This window comes from Ambystoma mexicanum, chromosome 3p, assembly GCF_040938575.1.
Source record: "Ambystoma mexicanum isolate Mex_15411 chromosome 3p, UKY_AmexF1_1, whole genome shotgun sequence".
Classification (NCBI taxonomy): domain Eukaryota; kingdom Metazoa; phylum Chordata; class Amphibia; order Caudata; family Ambystomatidae; genus Ambystoma; species Ambystoma mexicanum.
In genome coordinates this window covers 847,269,111-847,296,072 of record NC_090925.1, presented here as the reverse complement: position 1 = coordinate 847,296,072, position 26,962 = coordinate 847,269,111, and the positions used below count along the sequence as shown (strand labels likewise).

The window sequence follows — 26,962 nt, the reverse complement described above, 5'->3', positions numbered from 1 at the left end:
CACCCAAAATAACCAAACCTGCTCTCAATTTGCCTTCCCCATATATATAATCACATGGGCGGTCCCCTTACAATACATGTCACTTCCATTTGACCTCTTCCGTCCCCAAAACATAACAATAGTACTCCTTGTATATTTCCATAGTCCATCTCCACTTTCCATCCCATCTTTTGTCATCACATTAGTTGGTACCATTTTAATTTTGAGTGTAATTTTCCCCGCTTTGTGAATCCTCCAGCATTTTTGCTGGACTATTGGATTTCTGCACTTATCCTCCTGAGTGAGTAGGAGCCTTTTTCCACGCTCACTCATTCTTTTACTCTGACATTGAGAACCCTTTCTTCTCTTTTTTTAAAACTGTGTTTATTGAACTTCTAACAGAAGGAACAGATTACCATGATCAACATATTTTCAGTAACATTGTGTTCGCATTGCTTCCCTCCCACCAAGCACCCACCCACTCCCTTGCAAACCAACATGCACAACATTAGGTTACAACAATTGCTTCTGCACATTTTGGCTTTGGGACAACAATAAGGTAGGTACACAGAGATTCCGGGTGTCCTGATTATAAGATCTTTTAGGCAATTCCCTTTTATTTCTTTAGATGAAACATCTCTCCCATCCCACCGAAGGGGTGACCTCTGTGTGTTCTGCCCGCCTAATCCAGACGAGTAATGCAGTGGGTAATGCTAACGCTCTATGGTCTCCTATCTCCCCATTTAAGTATGAAAGAACCTCAGTTTATGAGAAAAGATTCAATCTTATCATTTATCATTGCAGTTAGTTTTTCCAAGACAAACATTTCCCAAAGTTTGAGAGTCCGGTCTGCTTTAGCGGGGGGGTTGTCACACTCTTCCACCTTTGTGCTATTGCTGCACAGGCCACTCTCAGTATTGCCTCACATATTCTCGGCAGCCTGCTTTCTTCCTGTCCCTCTCCGGCACCCCCAGTAGCATTTGCAGTGGATTGAGATTAAAGGTTATTCCCACCTTGTCCTTCATCCAACTAAGGTCTTCATCCCAGTACAACTGGACTTTGGGACAGGACCACTACATGTGATATGATGTGCCCAGCTGTCCACAGTCTATGGGACAGAGGGGGGAGAGACCCTGGGGAACATTCTTGCCATTTTCTGGGATGCAAGATGCCACCCGTGTACAATTTTAAAATGAGGTTCCATTGCTGCTGTGAATAGGTTCTCATGAAACATAATTTGATATACCAAGTCTCTTTGGCCATCTCCCTCACGGTCTCCGCCTCCCAGAATTGCAAACAATGTTGTCTCCCTTTCGAATTTGCTGTAACCATTACTCTTTATAATTTAGACACAGTCCCATTTCTGGTAGAGGCTTCGCTGATGACTCTTTCAAAGTCAGTTAAATGACGGGAAAGCATCGGCAGGATCTTGCGATTTGTACAAATGCCCTTCAGCCTCAGATAGTCAAACACTGTCACTCCCTCCTGATGACGCCCAACAAGGCTGAAACATGTCTGGGGATGCTTGTGGTCTCGTGCAGAAGGGATGTGACCTAGCAGTTCGGACTGGACTGCCCCTTTTGGGGTAGGACCAAGACTGATTTGCATATGGTTTTTCCCCTTCTGTAATGGCTTCGCAGGCTGAAAAATGATGGTATGGAGGGTTGCCCAGAGCTTTGCCCGTGGTTATGATTAATTCAAAACCTTCCAGCCATCACCTTTCTGTTTTGTTAAAGTCACCCCGAGTGGGCCGGGTATGCCCAGACGTGGGTCCCGAGTCTGCCGGGCCTAGAGACCCAAGCTACTCCTCACTGATGACGCCCAACAAGGCTGAAACATGTCTGGGGATGCTTGTGGTCTCGTGCAGAAGGGATGTGACCTAGCAGTTCGGGCTGGACTGCCCCTTTTGGGGTAGGACCAAGACTGATTTGCATTTGGTTTTTCCCCTTCTGTAATGGCTTGGCAGGCTGAAAAACGATGGTATGGAGGGTTGCCCAGAGCTTTGCCCGTGGTTATGATTAATTCAAAACCTTCCAGCCATCACCTTTCTGTTTTGTTAAACTCCCTCCTCCCCCAGCATTTCCCTCACTGACTCAGTCCTTGAACCTTCCCTCTTGGAAGAGTTGACCCACCCTTTCCAGACCTTTGTCAGACCACATTTGTGCATTTTTAAATCCCCTTTTACCCAACTCCATTGGGGTGGGAGGCCCATAATGAGCTCATATGGGAAGGCCAGTATGAACGGCCTCGCTTCGACTGTCTTCCACAATGTTATGTTACTTTGCATTTATATAGTGCTCTATATATCACTGGTATGATCTGAAAGCGTTGGTAGGTTGAATGCCCTTGGGACCGTAGTTCTGGTCAGTAGAGAGATGGTGTTATAGGGTGCGCGGGTGCAACAGTTATGTGTGCAGCTGATGTAACTGCATGGTAGACGCATCCTAGCGTTAGGTGTGGTGTTGAGGATATCAGTTGGATGTGTGCAGTCTGTTGGGTGGACATCGAGACTGGGTTTGGCTGCGTTAGGCCTGAGGGACGCTTATTTGGCCAACTAGGCCGGAATGACATCGGATTGCTGCATTTTATTATGGTGATAAGGTGTTCATGGGGTAGTGTTCATATGTGAACAGCTAGGCCGAATTTATCGGGTATAGCTGTGTTCTAGTTGCGTGATGGTGTATAGTAGAGAGTAGGCGTAGGGATGTGATATGATATGTTGGCTCTTCTTTAAGGGGCCCAGGACCAGACACGCAAACAGGATGGAAGGGAGCACATCGACACACGGGCACACAGTGACAGGGGCACAGTTTATGCCTTATGGTGACAGAAGGGGGCATACGGATATATAGCAACAACATGGGGAGCAAGAAAGCAGGGTACACAGACACATGGGCATGGTGGGCACCTATGGTGGTGAGATGGTTGGGTAATACATTGGGATACAAAGCGACATCACGGAAACAGGATGGTAAGTGACACACACAGTGGCAGGGGCTGGGCACAAGAAAGCAGGGTTAAGAGAGGCACAGTGGGGACACACTAGAGGGTAGGGTAATTTCATTCAATCACTCCATCCAGCCATTACATCAAAGTGTCTGTCCATTTCTTCATCCATCCATCCATCCCATCCATCCATTCCGTCGATGCATAAATCCACTTCTTCCCTTTCCATCATCCATTCATTCCATCCATCAATCACATTAATCCATCTATCAGCTTCTTCCATTTCATTCATCTATGCATTCAATCTATCCATTCTATCTATGCATCCATCTGCATAAGGAGCATCTATTCTAAGGGTACACCGGGCCCCCAACCAATAGTTATAGCAAATCGTGTAGGTCCCTATGGAAGACCAATACGGCTTTACTCAAAGGGGGGGAAGAAGGCTGGTGGATAATTATGATTATTTTATAACACGCTTAATACAGCACGAGATCGGGATTCAAATCTGTGTTGCGCAGCTTTGTCTTGCTCCCAAGATCAACGCGTTGCCCCTGAGCTATCATTTCCCCCCAAACCCCTGATGAAACATGAATTCTGATCCCCCTGATTGACTGGGAGATCCATGACATCCCCTCCCAGATACACATAAAAAAATATAGAATACGTTATAGGGTTAAACAAAACAAAAATGAAGTACTTGAGCAAGAATACACTAGAGCAGTAACAATGGCTCTATGCAGACATGACTGCTATAGCAAAATGTAGAACCTGTATTCAGCAGAGACTTCAGTCCATTATGCTGGCTGTAAGGGAGAAAAATGGATCCCTAGAGACACATTACAGATTTATATAACTCCCAGTCATGTTCAGAATCCACAATTCAATACATGATCAATTTTGCAATAAATCATTGGTACTGGCTAAAACTCTAGTCTTTGGTATAAAACTCTAGGGATCCAAGGGACGAAATGTGTCTAAGTTCCAATTTGAGTTACTTTTGAAGGAGTTTTAAAGTTTGTAGAAATTCTCCATTGGTATCAACCAGACAGTCCTAGGCAAAGTCTTGGTTGTAGGATACAGCCAGGTAAGCACTTTCTATCTTACTGATAGGAGAGTTCAATATTTGGGGGAGAGATGTCCACAGAAGGAAGTAGAGCAGGATGCAGGTTAGCTAGCCAATGGCAAACAATTTCTGGGGGTTACACTCCCATTTTATGGAACTTTGCTTCCTCCTCACCCTCTTTCTAGGATTTGATTTGACATTGTGGTCATCAAAGCACTTCTACTGTAGACACTCCCAGCAATTCTTTTAGTATATGGTCCTAGGGTAGCCCATGTTGTTCCTAGGACAAAAGCACTTTAAGACCCACCCCATTTTGGCCCTAGGGTAATTACATCACTCTGCATTGGCTTTTTGGGCTACTTTGTTTAGAGAAACCACAAAGCAGGTCTAAAATGGCTGTTGTGGAAACATGGATTCTTGGGTATCATATCAAAATTGGGAGGACAAATACTCAAGTCCCAAAACATCTAATTTTGTTTAATTAAATTTAAACACAGTGCATTGAAAACAATATAGTGTTGGGGTAATAAGGTGGGTGTTCTGCAGGGGATCTCGTTTTCAATGAACTGTTACAATTCAAAGAAAAAAATATTTGATGCTTGACTCGCAGTAAAAGTTTTGTTTTCTTGTAGACCCAATTCTTGAGCTCATCACTGCACTGTCTATTGTGGTTCCACCAGCTTTAGACTGTCCATTGGACATTAACTGGCCAACCACACAGTTTGGGTGGACCTGGGGGTTAAAATTTATTTCTAGAATCTGGCCTGGTGGACAGGTTTTAGGAGGCCTCCCTAGTTGTAGTGAGCATGGTACTTGAAAGGTTATCCAAAACCCAATCAAGGTAGCAATGGAGAGCCGGCCAGGCTATTCTCAGGATAGAATGAGTGGGGGAGACTGGGTCCACATTGTGTAGTACACAATAATTCAATGTATACAGGCATGTACAAAAGTACTAGATTAATTCTAGCCCCAAAAAACATACTAGTAAATGAAACAAGCAGTGTATATTAACGCACAACACTCAATTATAAACATATACAGTCACCATAGGTTCTTAGAAACGCATTCAATAACTGAACAAACAAAGCTAAGTAAATGATGCAGTAAGATGGAATCAAGACACAAGAAATAGTCAAAAGTCCAGTCCCTATGAAAAGTAGGGCTTTGTGCCCAAAAAGTCAGTGTGCTTCTCCCAGTGAATGTCTGATTAAGTAAAGTTCTTGTGTTGGTAACATTTTTCCAGAGAAGCTACTCAACAAAGTTACTAGTCGGTAAACATGTGACCATATTATCCCCAGCCCAGGTTGCTCCCTGAGTTTCACTGGCACTGACTTGGGTGGAGACCATAGCAGGTCTCTAACTTTCCCACAGGGAAAATACATATCCTTCACATAGGACCAGAATGTGCCCATACCATCCCTCATGTGTTCTAGTAAGATGCGCAATTGGGCTGCTTTGTAGTACAGGTAGAAGTCCGGTAGGGCAAAACCTCTGAAGTCTCTGCGGAGGGTGAGGGTGGTTCTCTTGACTCTGGGTCTCTTCCCTTGCCATATGAATCGGGAGATCATGGAGTTAAGCTTCTCGAAAAATGAGTCCGGGAGGGGAGACAATACTCTGTGAATAAGTATAATAGGCGCAGTAAGACTGTGATTTTAATTGAGGTCATCCTGCCATACCATGAAAGAGTCGAGGGGGACCAGTGTGCCAGATCTCCACCCAGTTTGGCTAGGACTGGGGTGAAATTAACTTCAACCAAGCGAGTCGGGTCACACGGGAGAGAAATCTCTAGGTAGGAAATGTCTTTATTCTCAAGCCTCATCCCTCTCAGTGTTCCTTGGGCTATCGCCTGTTTGTGCGCTAGCTGTAGTGGCATTACACTCGACTTCATGTTGTTGATTTTTAGGCGCAAAAGTCCCAAAGGTCTCAATTTGGTTCAGTATGCTGGGGACAGAGAGTTGTAACTCAGTTAGGTAGCATAGGATGTCGTCTGCGAACAACAACAGTTTAAACTCGACTGCACCACACCTAATCCCCCTGATGTCCGGATTGTTCCTAATGGCAGTTGCTAGGGGCTCCGTGGTGAGAGCATATAGGAGAGGGGACAAAGGGCAGCCCTGTCTAGTTCCCCTGGTTAAGGGAAAGGGGGGTGATATTGTGCCGTTAACTAGAACCTTCGCCGTTAGCGTAGTGTATTGGGCCATTACCTATCTACGAAAGTAGGGGCCAAACCCCATTTTCTGGAGTACTTTCCTCATATATCCCCACTCCACCCTATCAAAGGCCTTTTCAGAGTCGATGGAGACCAGGAAGCTATCCAGGCTCTGGTCTTGAGCAAGGTGCATTAGATCGATTGTCTTCCGAATGTTCGCACTCTGTCGACCCTTAATAAAGCCTCCATGGACTAATGAGGGCATGAGAGACTCCAGTCTGATGCTTAACGTTTTTGCAAAAAGTTTTCCATCTGCGTTTAACAGGGAAATAGGTCTGTAAGGACCATTAATAGGGCCTTTAATAGGGAATCCGGTAAGAAACCTGTTTCCAGTGCCTGATTAAACAGTCTAGCCAGGAAGGGAGCTAGGGTACTTTGTATCAAGCGCCCAAATGTTTCAAAGTCAATTACACTTCAGCTGCTCGCATGAATAGCTCGGTTTCTGTAGTTGTGACAGGGCATCTGTTCCCACGCTCGTGTTTTCTTTCTTAGTGCAGATTGGTCATTTTTAATGCATGTTCGTAAGGATCAAAGTCGGATCTCCGGAGCAGCTCTCTCAGGCACGTCCTAATCCTTGGCTAGTTAGCCACGCCCCCAGGAAGGGAGTTAGGGTGGTGCGGTATGTTTTGAAGAAAACAGATTGTGAAGACCTCTTCCCCTGGAGTTGTACCCGATTTCATTTTCCCTATTGACGTGCTAATTTCGTCTGCTGTGAATGGGCTGTCTAATATTGCTGCCTGTTCTGGGGCGATATTGGATATCGGGAGAGCATTGGGGAATTAGTCTAGCTGGGCTCCATCCCCTGTATATTCAGATCAATAAAGGGTCTCATGGTATTTACGAAATTCCTCCGCCATTTGTTGGCCTCTGTATACCCTCTCTGAGCATGGTTGGTGGATTGATCCTACTCACTTGGCATTTCTCTGGGCCTGCAATTTCCAAGCTAGTATTTTATCTGCACGTTCTCCCTTCTCCATATACGTCTGCTTGAGAAATTATAGCTTTCTTTCTGTTTGGTGCAGGAGGAGATTCCTCAATTGTACTCTATATTTTTGTACTTTTTTTGCCAGACTGTCTGGGGTTATTTGGGATTTTAGTGTCCCCTTAGGTTTTAGTTCCTCTATCCTTCTCCTCGGGCCAACTCCTCTTTCTCTTTTTCCCTTTTCTTTTTAGCCCCCAGCTGGATTAACTCCCCTCATATCGTGGCCTTAAATGCCTCCCAGACTGTCGTCAATCTCACCTCCCCATTATCATTGAACTGGAAATATTCCTTTATGGATTTCAAGAAGCCCTGTGCCACTTCTCTATCTTTCAACAGCAGGACATTGAATGTCCACCTCCCCTTTCTCTACTCTGGAGTGCACTCGCCCATTTTTACGCTGACCAAATCGTGGTTGGACCAAGGTACCGGATCTGCCGTTGTTTTCGACACTTTATGTATCAGGAGCGTATCTAGGAGGACATAGTCTATTCTAGAATAGGTATTATGGACTTTTGAGAGGACGGTGTATGGTAGGTCCATTTCCCCCTCACGGGCCGATGCATCTACTGTCCCAAGCTCGTTGTTTGTTTAAGAAAAGTGAGGGGCCATTTTACGCTGCGTATAGTATCCCCTTGATGGGGTTGCCCATTTCCTGTCGTCGCCGGGTCTAGAATCATGTTAAAGTCCCCCCAATGATTAGATACCCCTCTACAAAGGTTTGGATTTTCCCTTTCACTTTCTCACAGAAGAGATTCTGTCCCTCGTTTGGGCAGTAGATTGAGACTAGGGAAACCTTTGAGTCTTTTATCTGCCCTTTAACAAATATGAAGCGACCCTATGGGTCTCTAAGGGTAGCAAGTTCTTTAAAGCCCAACTTGTTAGCAATCACCACCACTACCGCTCTCTTTTTGGATTCACACAAGGCCTGGTAGATGTTTTCGATTGCTCTCGCTTTCATGGCTGGTATCTCCCCCTCCTTCAATGGGTCTCTTATAGGAACATGACATCCAGCTTCAAGGGGTTACATTCTCAGATTGTTAGGGTTCTTTTAGATGTGGAATTAAGACCCCTAACGTTCAATGAGCCTAGGGATATTACGCTGGTCAGGTCATACATTTGTCGTACTGTTTCTTATTCGATTGAATCGATTACCCTATGCATCCCTGTGTGCCAAGCCACCTGACTCCTTCCCTTGCGTTGCCCACTACTTGGTAGTCACCCTGTGTTGTCATTTTTAAGAACATTGTTAACTCCCCTCCACAAAAACAGACCCCAAAACTTGAACTGCCCTCTCCCCCTTTTTTGATAGTGTCTGAGCCTCAGATGAGATTTGTGCCATCATTAGTCCAGACCATCAGACTTCCCTCCTCCAACAGGCTTAAATATTCAATAAATGCGTGCCATTGAGACGCCCCCCTCAATATTGGCACCTAGTACTTTTCATTTTGTGGGTCCCTCTTTACCCCACCCCCTCAGCCCCTGGGTCGGCCCAAGGGTTATCGTCTAGGATATCGGGCATCGATGACTTCTCCCCCCGGCATTGGTCCTCCTGCAGTGGGAGAAAAAGCACATTGGGTATCAAATTTTGGTTCCATACCACCCTAAATTGTTCATTCAGCAGGACTGAAAAATTCCCATCCGGCTCTGCAGTTAGGTTTCTTGGTTTCCACCTCAGGATTGAGCTGGGGAAGGTGGATTCCACTTCTTGAACTTGCAGTATCCCCTAATGCATCGTCTGTCGTTAGGTTTCTCAGACCTTGCATTTTTCTCCTGTTTCTCCCCCACTTCCATGGACGCCTCGTTTTGAGCTGACTCTCCCAGTAGCTCTCGGGATACTCTGCCAATGTCATCTTCCGTTATCAGATTATTTTTATATCCCTTGTGTTCAAAGTTCAGGGAGAATAGAAATCCCCATCTATAGTGGTTTCCCTTTGAATTGTGCCATTTCGTCAAGGGGGCACAAAGGCGATGCCTTGACAAAGTAAAAGAGGAAAGGTCCTGGTATATGCTGACTCCTGATTTCCCCCAAGCAACTCCGCCCATTGTTCTGGCCTTTTCTAGATTGTAGTCTTTTCTGGGTAATAGTGGAACCTCGCCCGTATGGAGCGGCAACCTCCGGTGCCTCCTCCAGCTCTGTGTGCTCTTATCGATGGTGGGCTCTGTCGTGCTTTCATCGTTAAACGGTTTCTTAATGACTCCATTGATTGCTTGAACAATGTCTCTTTGGGTTTTGCCTTCTTCTTCGAGATTATTTTGACACTCCCTGTTTTCAAAATCGTTAATTTTTATGGCACATTCGTCTTTGTAAAGACTGGAGGGGGGTGTCTGTACTTCTGCTCTCACAAAGGAATGTCCACACACTGTATTACTGTATTACTGAAAACACAATCTTTATATAATTAATATTCAAATGTATGTACATGATCACAATAACGCACTTTGTACTCGGAAATCAACAATGATAAATATATACAATTCTAAAGTGGTACCACCAATGTTATCAAATCTCATTAAAGTCCATCAACTGTACGGTTAAAATATCACACAGATCAATAACGAGGAAACCAGCAATAGAGATAGGAAGGAAAGCAAGATGGTTGAAACAATAGGCAGATTTCTGACCCCTACCACTAGGCACAGTTCTGTGTGGAGATCCCGCCACCTGGGCAACCTGTAAAATAAGATATATAGCACAAGCCCAGTCTGTATATTGTTCAATAGTCTTATTCCCTCCTATAATGTTTTTACCCCCCAATGTACCTGGTGGAGTAGAGTTCTTCGAAGAGGCGTCGACAGATCCTTCTTGAGGGACCCCCTTTAAAGCAGAGTCATGGATCATCGAGAGGCGTTGAGGAAGGCGAACTTGGCGTTCGGCGTCGGGGAATCGACGACCGTTCTTGAGACATGCGGGGCACCTCGGTGACGATAGTTCTGGACCGCAAAGATTGTAAAGAACTGTGGCCCAGCAAGGGCGTCGAGTCGTCGAAGTCTTTGTGGTCGTGAGGTGGCGGGAAACCCACCGGCGGATTCTCCTTGGCGCGTTGGTCATCCTCGACTTTCTCCGGCGGGATAAAGTGGTCGACGGCGCGGACAAGGGAGTCCTTCGATTCGAATGTTCTTGGGCAAAGGAGTGGGCGGCTCTGGTCGTCGGCGGCCCGGCGTCAAGCGGTCCCCGCGTCTGGGCAACACAACTTCGACAGGCATCTAGCAGTTACACAAACCTGCGAACCCTGGTCGACGGCAATGGACTTCGACTGCGGCTAAGTCCGGGTGCTTCACTTCGATCTCCTCGGCGGTCCCGTCTCGGGTCGGCAGCCTTTCGAGGGTCTGAATTCCAGGGAGCTTCGGCGAAGGTTTAGCGGTGCTCGATGGTCCCTCGGAGCACGGGAAGAGGGCGCCTTACCAGGTCCTCTCTCGGATCAGTCTTCAACGTATTCGGCAGCTTTCAGATCGGTCGAAGCAAATGCAACAGCAAGTCTTCTTCTTCCAGCTGGGCGTCGAGGATCAGCAGTTCCAGTTACTCTTAAAGTGTAGACACAGCTTCTGAATGCTTCTGAACAATTTCCAGTGGTGAGGTCCCCAGATATACTATTCTGTCTCTCATCCACACTGCTGGGTCACTCTCCGCAGCCAATCATACAGAAGGGCATTCATTCAGTCAGTCAGCCAATCAGGCACACAGTGCATTCAGGCCATCCTCCTCCCTCTCAGACACTTACAACAAGCAATGTGGATTGGGACAAGTACCCAGCAATTCAACACTACACACTGCATTCAGGCCAGTTTCGGGCAGGGCTGTCTCAGTCTTTGTCTCTCATGCCAGAAACCAGACAACCACAACAAGAAGTGCATATTGGTCACACACTCCATTCACCCAGGTCCCACCCACAGGAGGTACCCACAACATACAGTCACTGGAAAGGCTCCAGCTAGTCTGGCCGGGCATTCACAACAACACCATATATGACACTTCCATCCATCAGCCAGTCAGGGGGAAGGGACAGAGTCAGGACTTCCCAGTACTTTGGGAAAACATGGTAACCGGCAATAGAAAGCAAGAGGCCATAGGGGCCATCTTGTTTCCTATCAGGAATCAACTGATTCCAATGGCAGGGCCTGGGTATCCCAAAATGGAGGACACCCATTTCAGCATGGAGCTGCCACCAGCCCATACCCTGCTCTGCGGGCCACCCACAGGTGCCCAAAAACATACACTAGGAGCACAGGGTTTGTACCCCCCACCCATGGGTGCCGTAAGACCCATGGGTCTGTTCACCAAACCAAAAGAGAGAGAGAGCTGCACCGCCAGGAGTCCCGCATGAACTCCTGCGCGGAAAATATGACAGAACACACGATAAAAAGGCAGTAAAGGACAAAGATACGGAGGCCCTGTCCCTCCGATGCATTTCCAGCATCACAGTCTTCCCTTCTTTCTAGCTCTGAGATCTGCATATCGAATTGAGTTTCTAGGACGTTTACTGATGACTGATTGGCCTGTAGACCTTGTATTCTATCGTCCATATCGACCACCTTTTTGTCGAGTCCATCCAGCCTCTGTGTGATGTCGGATCTAAAGCCTTTCAGTTCCTCCAGGATTGCTGCCATGTCTCTCCTCATTGAGGTCACATCATCCGCCATGTTTGAATTCACCGGGGACGGTTGGTCTGGCTTTGGCCTGGGAGACGGCTCAAACTTTAATTTCTGGAGGGGGCCATCGAACTCATGAAAGTGAGAGTTAGATTACTGCTGGAGTAGTTGCTTTTTGGGAAACTTGGGGGGTCCCCATTGAGATTGTTGTCTTTTTTTGGGTCCTTCTGTGAGGCTCGTGTATTGGGGGACAGGGCATCAATTACCCCCACACAGGGCTCTCGCTCTGCTGGTTCGACCTGCGCTGTAACCGCAAAGGGATGCAGGCGGGTGGAGGGGATCAGGCTCTCTCCACCAGACGCTCCCCACACTCCTCAAGGCGCTCAGTTGGACTGGCGACTGGAGCTGCAGAGACTCTTCACTTTTGGGGGGACACTCTGCGCCTGTGGTTCGCAGGCCTTGTTTTGCTCCCCTGTCCGGTAATGCAGGGAGGTGGACATACCCTGCATGTGCTTCTTCGCCTGACCTGGACCGTTTCCGTGTTGTGGAGGTTGGGGCTGTGCCCAATCAAGGGTCTGTTGCTCTGCTTTGCCTGGCTAGAGGGGCCCTTGCTGAATCCCACTTAGGCACACCCCTAGCCGTCACCCAAGGTGGGCAATGCCTCATCGGGTAGGGCGCTGATGTTCCCCACCAGCTGAACGCTCTGTGTGTCGATAGGGAGGGGGGGTGCAGCCCTCCCTGCTGCGGACGGGACACAGGCAGTCAAGTCCGTCACTCGATTTGCCTGGGACTCCGACGACGCTTAGGAAATGTGGGCCAGCAGTGCCTTTCCTCAAACTCCCCGGTACTTGTTTGCCCGATGGCCGGGGGGGGGTGGGTACTCACCCCCGCCACCGGCGTTGTTCGCCCTGCGATGTGCTCTCCCTCACTGCCGATGCCCTTCTTGAAGGCTTGGGTGCTGACTGCTTTGCGAAGCATCTATCAGAGTTCCTCTGGGTTGGGGGGGGGGACTCCCCAATGGCATACTTCCCATGAAACGACGCCGTCCCTCCTCCGCTGCCTCTCACTGTTTCTGGCTGGAGCCGCACGCTGGCTCGTAACAGCCGTGTCCGTTTTTTCGGCGGCTTTTCAAAGCCGTTCCGGGGGTCTCACAGCCTGCTCCTTAGCCCCTGCTGTGGGCTTGCTCTTGACTGCGTCAGGGGGTTGCACTGGGGGCTGGATGGGGGCTCTTTTCCCTTATTTGCCCTGGAGGAGAGGAGGGAAGTGACGCAGATGTGCTAGCACATCAATGGGCCCCCTGGTAGCCGATCCCTTGCTATCTCTTTTTGATACTTTGGAATTGACTTATGCTTTCCTCTATATTGTCTGGCATCTCCAATGTATTATTGCAGCAAACGGTACTTTCTGTGCAGTGTTTTTGGGGCGCTCCTTGAGCTTCCCGTGTTTATTTTACCTATCTTTACACATGTTACCAGGGCAGTGGGATACTTTTTGTCCCACCTGTATTTTATTCTGTGAGATCAGCACACCCCACCTTAAGTGGGGTGCTGAGGGAAAATATGGTATCCCTTTTTCTCCCATTTCCAGTAACATTTAGTTACTGTTCCAAATTCATCTGACAGGGCTGGTGGCCATGTACCTTTTTGCACAACACTTTGTGGACTTTTGTTGCAGACTGCCTTCGCAGCTGTGGTAAGGGACACAATGGACACCATTTGCCTACAATGGTCGTTGTACTTTTCTAAGCCCTGTTCTTGATGACTTGGTCTTTCTTGAGCCTTCTTTTACCTGCGTGGGTGGGGGAGGTATTGATGGGTCTTTTGTCTTTGACAGGCTTCTCTTAGAAAGTCCTCGAAGACGCTGAGTGCCTGAAAGGACAGGAAGTGGAGCAGGTGACCGAAACTCCCTTGGTCTTTGTCCTGCAGTGTGCTTGACTAGAACCAGTTTGAGCTAGGAGCCTGGCTGTCCCATTGGCTAGCCACCCCCCAAGTTTGAATGAATGCATGTCTGGTGATTGGTGGGCTCAGCCACTTTTCCTTAATAAAAGTGAGGGTCCTGAGCAGAAACTCAGTTCACCACTGAAACTGAAGATCCGATGAAGAAAAAGGACATCCGCAGTGGCCACCAGAACCATCGGAGTAACCGCTGCAGTCCGACCTCAACGTTTGTGCAACAGAGAAACCCTAAAGCGGACGACTTCCTGCCTTGGACTGGTGGGCCTAACCAGTCCCAAGACAAACTGCATTTTGCACCCTCCCTGGAAGAGCTGCGACTTCCATTGTCCATAATTTGCCAATGCCTGAGGTCCTGTGCCATTTTGCAGTGCAAGATCAGCCGAAGCGCGGTTTCATCTGAAACTTTGCAGGCATCCTCCTGAAACTCCAGATGCTGGATCCCGTGCCGAAAAGTCCTCCTCAGCCGAGATGAGGACTGAGAACCAGAGCAAATTCTACCACACGACAACCGCCCTTCAACTGAGCCTTGAAAAAGGCACCAATGGGCCAGCGCTGCAAAGATCTTCTGCTGGGCATCCGGCTACTCAAGAGTAGCCTTCGGATCCATTGCAAGTTCTTTTCTTCAGGCGCCAAGGCCAAGAATCCTGAACCGGTGTCTGCTGTCACCTCTCCTTTGGTATCGTCCTGCTGCACAAGCTTCTTCATTTGCAAGGTACTGTTCAGCCCCTAATACTTACCTGGGAGCTACTTTCTTGATCCTGTGCTTTGGAGGGTTGCAGTTAAACTGTTACTTGCATCGCCTCCCAGGCCTGCGTTGATCTACATTGGGGTGGATAACCCTTTGTTCTCTCTGCCAAAGAAATCTCCTGCTACTTACCTGTAAACTTGACGAACTCTTCATAGACTCTGCCTTGCATACTGCTTACCTGATTTTCTTCCTCTGTCCTTGGGAACTGGACCCCATTCCTCCTTGACTCTGTGAGACTCACCTAGAATAAGGTTGGACTTATTAAGATTGGTTAAGCAGGGGTTAACTAAAGTTATACAAGTTGGTCTGAAGTTTGCATACTTGTTTCAGAAGTGTCTGCTACTTTGTGTTAATCTAGCTCGAGCATATGTGTGATTACTTAAATGAGCAAGCAGTTCTTTCAGCGTGTCGCGGGGAAAGAGGAATACACTTGGTGGGCTAATTCTGTTGGCCTAGCTTGTCGATGCACATAACAAACTTTGAAGCGAAAAACCAGGTGGCTGACTGCCAACCGTGTGCTAAGAATATGTCTTGGGCGTATTATGTTCACTGCGCTCCTTTTTATGGTAACCATGTGCCATGTAATCCTGCTGATCAATGTGTATATATATGAAGACTTTGTGACAGAAGGCAGAGGTATGGACAAAGCATTTGCTGTCGTTTTGCTCTCCATTTAAACACATTCTGAATGAATAAACCTTTGACTGCCAAATATCGCTGTGCCAGTATCTCATTCTCATGATGTGTGTCCACAAGCGGGCATTATGAATGGATCATTTCCCACATGTGTTACCTTATAACTGTTCTAAAGTAGATTTGCATCCTTTGGATATTGCAACTATTCTGTGTGACAGTATGTATCAACATTAGTGTATATAAAATGAATGCTTATTTTTATATAAATGCGGATGTGTGTTTCCTTGAACTAAGTGTATGCTCTGGGTACTGTGCCACACTACAACACTCATCCCTCCTAGACTAAGCCTGGCTGCTCAGCCATTGCTACCAAACCTTTGGGTAGTTCTTGCCAAACCTAAGGGGTGCCCCCCCCCCCCTGTTCATCCAATGTAGGCTTTCTAAAGTATTGTCTCAGACAGGACTTTACCAAAACCTCCTAACAATATTATCCTCTGCCTCCTGGTCAGTGGTTTGGGGTTGTTTGTTCGTCTGATAATTGTGTGCGGCGAACTGTTTGAAGTAAAACTGCTTGCATGCGAACAATCATCAGACGAACAAACCTAAACCCAAATGTGCCCGCCCTGACCCTCTCTGCCCCTCCCCTACTTAACCTGTTTGCTTGGCACCACGTCCCTCTAACGAGGTCGGATCTGAAGCTGCAGGGTCCCTTTTGATTATTTTTTAATTTAAAAAAAAAATGTGGGGGTCCCGCCTCCCATGTTGAGGAAGCGGGGAACACCCACGCAACCCTCTTCCCCACGCCCCTCCCCCAAGGCCAATATATACTAAACATGGGGAGTGGGGCCACATATTTAGTATGCATTAGCCTAATTGTTCGTTTATAATGGATCGAATGGTACTGGCTGAATTCGGTCAATTAAAAACGAACAATTAGGCTAATACCGGGTCAGTCGCTCTGGTCCGACGATGACCGTCATCCACCTCCTCCGGTGAGGGGCGTAGGGGCCACTGCCTCTTCACACACTTCCGCCAAAAAATAGGTCTCCATTGTCTGAACTGGTGGAATCTGAAAATGGCGGCCAGATGGCCTTCACCCAGTCCCCGACAGCTCCTTAAAGTGCTGCTTCAGCAGTCCTACAGCGCATGTCCCTTTAGAGAGCCCTCCGAAGCATTACCTCAAGCCAATACATGGTGATTTCCCTATCCAATCTCTGCTTGAATTTAAAGGTAAAATAATAAACACAGAGCAGGGCTCCGGCTCTATGGAATTCACTCCCTAGCTATTTTGCTAACAGCGACTCCGTGGTTACCTTTAAGAAGCAACTAAAGACCTTCTTGTTTGATAAAGGTTAGGACACACTTAACTTTTCCGACCCTGCACTCTGATATCTGGTTTTCCTTCTGTCATTTCTCTTCATCATGATTGGCCTGCGTGATGACGAGCCTCCCTTGGTCACTGTCTTTTTTGTGCTACTTGTTTGTCATTGTTGTCTGTTGTCTGTTCTCTCTCTCTCTTCTGTGAGCGCCCTGAGGCCTTTGGGTTAGTGGCGCAATATAAGAACCTAGATAGATAGATAGATAGATAGATAGATAGATAGATAGCATATATGAAAGGAGTGAAGCTTCAGGTATTCAAATACATTCCCAAACTGGTCCTCCCATATAACTGTTTCCTCACATTTATGATCCCTCGTTATTGCATGCGTTTATGGCATCATCATCACATAAATCCTGGACCCCTACCCCCGAGGGGCCATCAACGTTCACACTACCAAGGCGGATTCTCGCCACATGGCAAACTCTTGCTGGTATAAGATGTAAGAAATCTTGGAGTCCTGTAAAAACCTTCATTCTGCATGTCAATGTAATGCCTAAATCAGGTCAGTTATCTTCATTACAGCCTAGATGTGCATAACTCTTCCAACTTCAAAACACTTCTCAAAAATCACTTCCTGTTGCCCTGTTCCAGGCTCCACTTTGTCCTTTGCCTAGTATCACTCTTACAGTATGCATGTCCTTTGATTGTAAAATGTTCCTTTTCAAGTTCTTAAATGAAGTGGTAAAATGTGTACTGCATAAAAGTTCTTGAGATTTCAGTCTGAGTATAACTCTCTTAATGTGAAAACTGCACTTCAGACATTTGGGGGTAAGTGTGGCTTTGCTTGCTGTGACTTTTGTTCAAAGTGTCCAACCTGTGTCATGAGTTCAGGAAAGTCAAGACCCTTTTTGCTTTTTGCTGATTACTCCCCTTCCCTTCCTCTAACAGTTGGATCTCATCATAGATCTGCTGGGCACCCCGCCCGTCCACGCTATGCGCACTGCCTGCGAGGGGGCCCGTGCCCACATTCTCAGGGCCCCTCACAAGCCGGTAAGATGAAGAAACTTGGTATCGGACATAGTGAAACTAAGTATCGGACATAGTGAAATGTACATAATAGAAATAAATGCTTGATTGAAGTTAAGGTATCTGTTTTACAGCCGCCTGGGAAAGAAGTACAACATTGGGAGAGAAGGAATCCCCTGGTCATCAGGCACTAAGTTGGCAAGCTTGCTAACCTTTAATTAAGCCAGTGATCTTCCCAGGTTTTTAAGTGGGTGGTGTGTTTTTAAATGTTTACATATCAATTAATGTACTCTTGGTGAGGGCTTGGGTTGCCTTAAAACAGTCGGATGCTGTTTCCTGTGAAGGTACCCAAGACAGATGACAGATTATAAATGTGGCAACAGTTTTTGTTCTTTGAACTCCAACAGTGGCTGGTTTATAGAGTCTGGTCTATAATTGGGAGATAACTTTCACATCTGGCTTTCACCTTCACAGCACAGCCACAGTGATATGTAGTTCACAGTCCGAGAATAGCCTTGTGTTGGTTGCTGGAATGATTTGCATATATCTTGTGTTCACATGTGGTAATCAGTCTCATTCATGGAAAGGCTAGGGGGTTTCATCACTGGGATGATGCTTAAGTCTAGCTTGGCCAGATTTTGGCGACTGATACAAATGGCCACAGTGCAGACAGGAAATATAAACCAGCCGAGGATACGGTACAGCCAAGAAGTTTTTCTCCATTTGTTGTGTATAACCAGATTGTGTATGTTCTGCTTTACATTTACAGCCATCTCTCTCTGTGCTCTACATGCTGTCTGGAGAAGCTACTCATGAGGCTGTTCACCTTCTGTGTCGCATGCTGGTTTTTGATCCTGTAAGTACTTGTTTAAGCTGATTCTTTCTCTCCGGTTATAAAAACAAACAAAAACGAGAAGTATTCAGACAGTATATTTCTAGTTACTTTTTCTCTCTAATAGGGCTTAATCCAAAAACTCACTGAAAAAGAATGTATTACTTCTTGTTTATATCGAACATTACACCAAAGTGCATCAGAGCACTGAAAATGTAAAGCAAGTATAAAAGTTTTCAATTACGGCAGAATTTGATTTTTTTGGGTCTTCTGCTTTCCCTTTTGACACATTATCTCTTTTGTTGTTTCCTTATTTTGGTTTTTAGGGTTTCTATGATTAGGTGGACTTCTACTGATGTCCCTCGGTCACGGCAACCGTTTTTTAGTTTCTCCAGCATGGGGTCTGGCATGGATTCACATTCTCATGAATATTCCCCGTCGTCAGGCTGGGAATCCTCGGTAAAGAAAAATCAGTATCAGTTTCGTTTCTGATCTGTCTTTCGTAGTAGTAACCAATCACTGATCTCTGCGTCATACTGACCACAGCCAATGACTGCCCTCTCCCTAAGCCCCGCCTCTGGCAGCCATCTTCAGATTTTTACCGCACGCTCAAGTGTTGGGAGTCCTCGTGCTTAGCTCTCAAGCTTTTGCTGCGTTTTCATGCTTTTTCAGGTGAATTTTCAAATTTTTTCGGTTAATCGAGCCTCAAGCTCCACCGTTTCTACTCCCGTTAACGGGTACCCGTTGCGGGATTTTCCTACGCCCCTCAAGGGTGAAGATTTCGTCGAATCAACCTTTTGGAGGATTCCAGAAGATTTGCGGCCTACTTCGAGATGGTCCAGGACGCGAGTTCGTCACCCGGACCCAAGCTGTTTCGCAGCTGCCCTGGATGCGGGCTACAGAATGTGTTTAAGGAGGACGAGCATTCGCGATGCCTCTACTGCCTTCATGGGGGCAAGACTCATGTAGAGAAGGACTGCCAGTTCTGCAAGAAATTGTCGGAGCGGACCATGAGGGACCGTCTATCCCGTCTCGCCAGCTGGTTGGAGAAGGGCTCAACGGGTGAGAAGAAGAAGAAAGGGTCCGAGCGGGCTTCTAAGTCCTGTGCGGGCGCCCCGGCGACGGGGGCCCAACACCAGGCCAAGCACCGCGAGTCCGCTGGCTCCGGGAGCGCCGAAAGGTCGGGCTCTTCGGTCGCCAGGCAGGGCGCACCTTCCCCGGCACCGTCAACCACGAGCCAGCGCTCCGGTTCGGGGAAGAGGAAGTCCGAGACCCCGGGTAAGCTTCGGGAGAAGCCCCATCCGATCTCGGGAGAGGGGGAGCGAGGCGTCGCCCCTCCCCCTAAGGAGAAGGCCCGGGACCCACCTAAGGTGGTGAAGGCCCCTACCCAGCAGGCAAAGGCCTCTATCAAGGCGATCGTGGCGACTCTGGCCAAGCCGGCAGAGACCCCGCCAGCGGAGACTACCTCCGGGACTAGAGTTTCCCTGCCGCCAAGGAGGGAATCCTCTTTTCAGCCCATCGTCATGGCCACCATGATGGAAGAAGCGAGGGGGGGCACGGTAGCCTCCTCGAGCTCGGAGTCAGCCTCGGAGGAGGAACTGACCGAGGCCGTGAGGAATCTCGAAGTCCAATTCGAGAAGGTTCGATCCCGTAAGGGAGATCCTCGGGAGATAACCGAGGAAGACGACGATGGCGAGGAAGAGCAGCCTTCCCTTCCGACGCAGCTGGAACCTAGGCCTCAGGATATCTCGGCGGCCATTTTGTCTGCGATCCAGTCCTTATTCTCTGAGATAAGGACGAGATTACCACGGCCCAGGCCGGAGGACCCGCAACCTGGCCCGTCGGGAAGTCCTCAGAACAAACGACAGAGGACCCAACCCTCTCCTCCACTCGCCCCCGTAAGGCCTACAGTTCCCTCCTCATCCTCCCACGAGTCGGGAGATGACGGTGCGGTAGGCTCGACGACGGGTTCTGAGGGCGACGACGACGGAACGGGTCTCCCGTCGCACGGGCCTCTCCGCCTGACGAGATTGGCTCATTCCACGCCATGATCGCCAGGGCATCCGAATTGTTCCAGCTCTGCCCGGAGGAGCAGAAAAAGGAAGGTTTCCTCTATCAGCGCCGGGAGGCCAAGAGGAAGACTGCCATCGCGGTGCCTCTAATCGATGACATCTGGGAGGAGGGCCTGTCGGTGCTCAAGAACCCCTCCATGGCACCAGCCAAACTGGACCGGTACGAGAAGAAGTACCGGGTCCCCGAGACCGCTCCCCTGTACCTCAGGGCCCAGCCAACGCCAGACTCGGTCGTCTCGGCGGCGGCGAAGAAGAAAGCGGCGGGGTCAGGAGCCTCAATGTCGAATTCCCCTCTGGACGGCGAGGGTAGGAAGTTGGACGCCATGGGGCGACGGGTCATTTCGTCGGCGGCGACGACGATCAAAGTGGCCAACGCCCTGGCGATCGTGGCCCGTTACGACACGGAGCTCTGGTTTAAGCTGGCCCCCATATTGGACTTCCTACCGGACGACAAGAGGTCCAAGGCCCTGGAAATACTTCAAGAAGGCGAGGTGGCGTCGGACCACGCCATAACGGTGGCAACCGATATTGCCGATACCGGGTTCCGCCAGCTGGGCAACGGAGTTTGCCTACGACGACGGGGTTGGCTCCGGGCGACCGACTTCCGTCAGGATGTCCAGACAAGGGTGTTGGACATGCCGTTCGGCGGCAGCAACTTGTTCGGGAAGGCGGTGGACGAATCCCTCCAAGCCATAAAGACGGACACAGAGACGGCCCGCGCCCTAGGAGCCCTTCAGCAACGACGGCCCTTTCGGAGCTCCGGAGGCAGACAGGGGGCCTCCAAGGTGACCATATTCTGTAAACTAGAGACTATCTTTACTCACCAGGTTGTTTCATCATTCCTGAGCCATGTTTTTGGAAACTGCCACCCTGAGTGTTATGCAGAAAGCCCACTTTTTTCCCGATGTTTTAGCCCCTGTCATTTTTGCTGGCTTTTCTGGGCCTTTGTTTTTATCCCAGCTAGGCTTAACCCAAGGTTTGACTTTGTGTCGCTCTGTATTTTTATGTGCTCTGCCTTAAGATTCCTTATCACTCTTAAGGTAAAGTATTAAGGGGGGTTTCCACAATCAGCCCCCGGCGGTTCAGGGGGCATGGGGAGGTGGAGGGTGGTCATCCTATTATGGTCAAAGCGGAAGACACTGAGAGGTTCGCCAAACCCAATCAAGATAAGGCATGGCATATCTGGATTTTATAGCAGTTTTCAGCCCTAGTTGGGAAGAACATATTTAAGCCCTTCCTGGGAAGAACACGTAAGACACCTCAAGATTGTATTGCAGGCCCACTTGTCCATAAAGGCTATCAAGTGCCAGATTGGTCCGGGTTCAGTGACCTACCTTGGGCATGAGGTTGGTGGGGGCAAGATGTAAAGTACAAGCTGTACAAGACTGGGTAACTCCCACACCCAAATCCAGGTGAGAGCTTTTCTAGGCCTCGCTGGATACAACAGAAATATCATGGCCTGACTATGGTACCATAGTTGCTCATCTGACTGCCCTCACTACTCCAAAGAAACCTAAGAAGGTTTCTTGGTCTGAGGAGTGTGAAGACAACCTTCCAAGGCCTGAAGGAATCTCTTTGTCAGGCTCCTGTTCTCAGGGCCCCTGATTAGCAGAGACCTTTTATTTTACAGACAGATGCCTCTGACACTGGGATAGGTGCTGCCTTCTCAGTTAGATGACAAAGGCAGGGAACTTCCTATATATTTTATTAGTCGCCAGCTTCAGTACAGAGAGCTCAGTTGGGAAACAGTGGAGACGGAGTGATCGTCTATTGTATGGGCCTTGAGGAAGTAGAGACACTACCGCTTTTGGACTCACTTCACAGTGCAGAATGACCATGTGCCCTTAAAGTGGCTAAAGAATATGAAGGGAGATACTCCTAAATTGTTCAGGTGGTCCATAAGCCTTCAAGGTTTTGACGTCACCATTGAGCATAGACCAGGTGCACAACTTGACAGTGCTGATTGGCTGTCCAGGATGTATATCCAACTGGAACAGGAAACTCACACAGAGGTGGAATAGATCCCCCATTCCCCTAGTAGGCATGGGTGAGTGGGGGGCGAATGTAAGGCAAGATTTTCTTTTTGCAACTTTCCCTCTATAGACTCACATTCTTTTTGCCCAGTTTTGGATCCTGTCCTGACTTTTTGAAGGGAAGTAAAGCCTTCAGATTCACTTGCCTTTTGCTCTTATGTTATGGGGAAACTGATAAGTCCTTCAGAGTATCAGTCCCTTTTGAATTATTGTATTTTTAGCATTGCACACAGCATCTTACAATGCAGTGCAAGGGGCATACATTTGCACCACCCAAACTTTTTACATAGAAGATTTGTGGTTACTTTTATATGTGACAGACAAGCTGGTGGTGGTAGCCATTATATTTGTACAGTGTTTTCATTATTTGTGGTGTGCACATACGCATTTAGCACGTATGGCTACTAATTGTGACTAGTGCCTTAAAGTGGCCATGCCACAAGATTTTCGCTTCTTCTCTGCCCATTTTATAGTTTGGCCTTCTTCTTGCCCTCTCCGCTCAGGAAATTCCTTATGAGGTCATGCTCTTGCCCGGGAAAGCTGTTGCTTTCATGGGCTAGTGAGCCTTTGTGTGTGTGTGTGTGTGTGTGTGTGTGTGTGTGTGTGGCACAGGAAAGGGGCTAGGACTGTCTAGTCCAAGTCCACATCCTTGCTGGCAGAGGGTCTGCTACTGGAGCGGATTTGAAACTAATAGTTGTCAATGATTGGACAACTCCTGGCTGTTTGAATGGTGGAGATCCTTACCATTGGTGGCTTACATTTTGCTTCCATTTCTAATCCTGGATAAAAGGAGGACCTCTGCAGCTATTCTTCAGATTTACTTTGGAGCCAAGAATCCCTTTAAGAAAAGCAGCATGCTGAAGATCCGAAGACTACTCCCCTGCTCCACTGCTTGATTGCCAAAGACCCTGAGCACTGCTTAAGCCTTTGGACTAGTGGGACCAACTAGTCGCAATGCTTTCTCTAGGATCCAGCCCTTCAAATCCTTTGGAAGTATCCCTGGACTGGCCAGCTGTCTCGTAAGCTACCTCATCAGAAACGTCGCTATTCCAAATTGAAGTGCATTCCTTTGGTGGTTGCCAGCTGTGCCACAAGTCACCTTCTCCCTGAATTTCAGCTTCCCACCTTCACAGGAACCTGTCCTCGAGCAGCTGCTTTGACCGTGACCGGAAGTACGTCTGCCGTTGCCCGCAGTCGGTGAACGTCACTGGAACTATCTTTCATCCATCCAGTGAGGTGTTGAAAGAAAGCCTGCATCGTTGGATTCTATTTTTCTTCACATACAGGCGCTGCACCTTCATTTACCAGCCGACCAGAAGAATCCACAAAATCACAACTCCTGGACACCTCTAAATGGAACCAATGGCGGAAGCACCCAGCAAACCCACCAGATGATCCACAAAGACATCTGGGAATATCTGAGTTTGGGAGGAGATAGTGTAAGCATCTGTGTGCCTGTCCCTCCTCCCCGTCCCCGTCCCCATGTGCCCTGTCCTCCATAGGTGAACATTGGTAACCAGTCCCTTTGTCGCCAATCTCCATTCCACTCACCTCTGGTCGCCGAACCTGGGTCAGGTATCCTGTCCCTGGGTTAGTCTTGCGTCTGGAAGAAATGAGAACACTTTCCTTTCCTTGGGTAAATTCTTGAACCACTCTGAAATAGTTTGAAATGATCACCACCACAAGCCCATTGCATCCTTTCTGAAGAGAACTCCTACTAGTGAAAACACTGTATTGAACCCTGTGACGTTTGAACACAAGGCCCCATTCATCTTAGGGTTTGGACTTCTCAAGTTTAGGGTATTGCTCTTCTGGTTTGGTTCCCATCATTTACTGCATTTAACTTAGCTGCTTTGCTTGATAAAATTATCTGATTATTAGGTGAACCTACTAGTGATATATATTTGTATTCTGGAGTGTTGTGTGAAAATACTACCTGTCTAAATTGAAATATTGTGTGCTATACTGTGTGGACCCATTGAGGGGGTACCTGACCCCAGTCACTCTCCTGAAACTGTGTCTTGGTTGCCCTCTGTTGCTAGCTTGATTGGGTTTTGGCTAAACTCTCAAGAGCTCCCTGTTCACCGTAACTAGGGTGGCCTCCTAAAATCAGTCCTAAATCTGTCTGTTTCAAGAGAGTTCTATGACACATTGTGCTCACCCTCTGCCTTTTTAATATATACAGCTCTGATATTCTCGTTATGTTAGACAGAACCAGATAATTTCCTCCCAAACTAGGGTCTGTACATATTAAGACACTCATTTTTGTAGACATTGTTTTAATTTGACTTTACACAGGTGGTCCTGCAGCGATTACTAAATGCTATGGTAAAATGTACTCGAAAGATAATCCTCATAAAATGGTGGTTATGATTTTTTAAAACAATATGATATGATGTGGCATTTATAAAGCGCCTTTACACAAGTAATTCTAGGCGCGACAAGACAAGGAGGGGGAAACAAAGGAGGACACAATAACGATTTTACTAGGCCTTGTGTCATTCAGGTAGTGCAAGTGCAGGGAAGAGGGAAGGGGAGAAGTGCCAGGGGGGAGGGGAAAGGTGAAGTGCAATTAACTCACAAGTGCAGCCAGCGGGTGGCTCATAAGTGCAGAGAGAAGAGACTGTAGGGTTGCAGATACAGACCCTTAAGTGCTGGGGAGCCCAGAGGCAGTGTAAGGGCAACTGGACATGCAGGAGCCTGGACCTGAGTTCAGAGGGTGACCAGGTGAACAGTGCTTGGAGAAGTCAGGTGCATCAGCAGGGGAGAGGAAGAGAGAAAGCGGAAGTGAAAAGAAAGGTCTTGAGTTGCTTCCGGAACCGGAGGTGGTTCTGCTCAAGTTTGAGAGAGGCAGGGAGGGAATTCCAGAGGGAGGCCCCAGCCGAGGAGATAGATCGGTCCCTTTCTCTCTGCTTGGAGAAGCATCTAACTCCCAAACAGTTGGAGGTGGATGAGTGTAGAGCTTGAGAAGGAAGATGTTTTGGAAGAGAAAGTTGGAGGTAGAGCGGTCCCAGACCCCAGAAGGCCTTGTGGACGATGCAGAGGGTCTTGAACTTGATCCTTGCAGCAATGAAGAACCAGTGAAGAGATTTCAGAGCTGGAGAGATACGATCCCTGGGCTTGAGGCCAAGGACAAGTCTTGCAGTCCTGGTCTGGATAAGTTGTAACGGTCGAATAGTAGATGCAGGAAGATTTAGAAAGAGGCTGTTGCAATAGTCCAGCGACAGTGAGCTTCTGGGGGAAAGTGGAAAAAGAAGAATACCTCTGAGGAGGTGCAGCTTATAGTTTGACTTCTTAGCGAGATCAGAGATGTAAGGAGAGGGTGGAGTCGAATATGACACCAAGGTTCTTAGCCTCACAGGAAGGCCAAAGCTGGAGCATGGGTGTCGATGTGGTCCTTGATAGTTCTGAATGAGCAGGGGAAAACCTGTTTTAATGAGACATCCATAGATCAGACTTGTCTAGAACCATCGTCGGGGGTGAACAGGTTAAAGGAGGAGGAGAGACGGCCTCAGACGGGCCAGGAGTGGTAGAGGAGGAGAAAGAGGAGGTAAGAAAGAGAAGGTAGACATAATGCCCTGATTTTTATTAATGAAATTAGAGGCTAAGTCTGTACAGAGGGCCTGGGAGGGAACAGGAGAGGTAGAGAGAGATGCAGGCTTGGATGTAGGCTCTTCTTAGAGAGGACAGAGAGTCTGTACTCCCTTTGGAGCAGGCAGGCAGGCTAGTTTGTCAGGGGGTGTGCCCAATGCCCTCCACTTCCTCTCCACCCCCTACACTTGCGTTTGAGGGCTGCCAGGTCAGAATTGTACCAAGAGCTCCACTTGTATTTGGGCTTCACGCGGTTCCTCATGACAGGGGCAAGGACATCCAGAGTGTTAGAGATAGAGATGAAGTTGAGACAGGGCTGTGTCATGGTGTGAGACAGCCAAAGGTGCAGGAGGAGAGAAAGTAGTGGCAAAAGCCTCAATTGACACAGGGTTCATGGGTTGGATGATCGCGAAGGTAGCTGGCAGTGCTGGAGTCGGCTTGACCCGAGGGGAAGAGATGGAGAGGTGGGAAGAAAGGAGAAAGTGATCTCTCCAAGAGAGAGAAATGGTGAGAAGGTTAGAGAAGGGGAGGCATGAGGAGATCAGAACATCGAGGGTGTGCTCTGCATAGTGAGGAGAGAGAGAGAGAGAGAGAGAGAGAGAGAGAGAGAGAGAGAGAGAGAGAGAGAGAGAGAGAGAGAGAGAGAGAGAGAGAGAGAGAGAGACACACACCGACCGACCGACCGACCGACCGACCCCGACACACCCCCCCCCCCCCGACTTGGTGGGAAAAATTGTAAGGATACCTGATGAGTTCTTTTTTAGACCACAAATACCAATTGACAAAAAAGGGGGACAGACTATCCTTATAAAATTGGAAGCAGCCATAGTATGAAGGGAAAATGCAAAGCTCGAAGGAGTAGATGATGAGGGTAGACCATGGAGAACAGTAATAGCTCTCGAGGAAGGGTATAGATTAACTGATGACGATAAGTTCAGGGAAGACCGAACAGTTGATGAAGTGGTGTTCTTCATGAGCA

At 48.0% G+C, this 26,962-nt stretch overlaps 1 protein-coding gene across 2 annotated transcripts in view; it reads left to right on the top strand.

Moving 5' to 3' along the window:
* The window catches only part of LOC138580990 (serine/threonine-protein kinase NLK2-like), a 487,111-nt gene that overhangs the window by 341,487 nt on the left and 118,662 nt on the right, over window positions 1-26,962 (top strand). For both annotated transcript variants that reach the window (XM_069651971.1, XM_069651970.1), the window contains exons 7-8: window positions 17,378-17,479; window positions 18,225-18,311. In XM_069651971.1, the coding sequence (XP_069508072.1) occupies window positions 17,378-17,479; window positions 18,225-18,311 (189 nt within the window). The remainder of the gene's footprint in view (window positions 1-17,377; window positions 17,480-18,224; window positions 18,312-26,962) is intronic.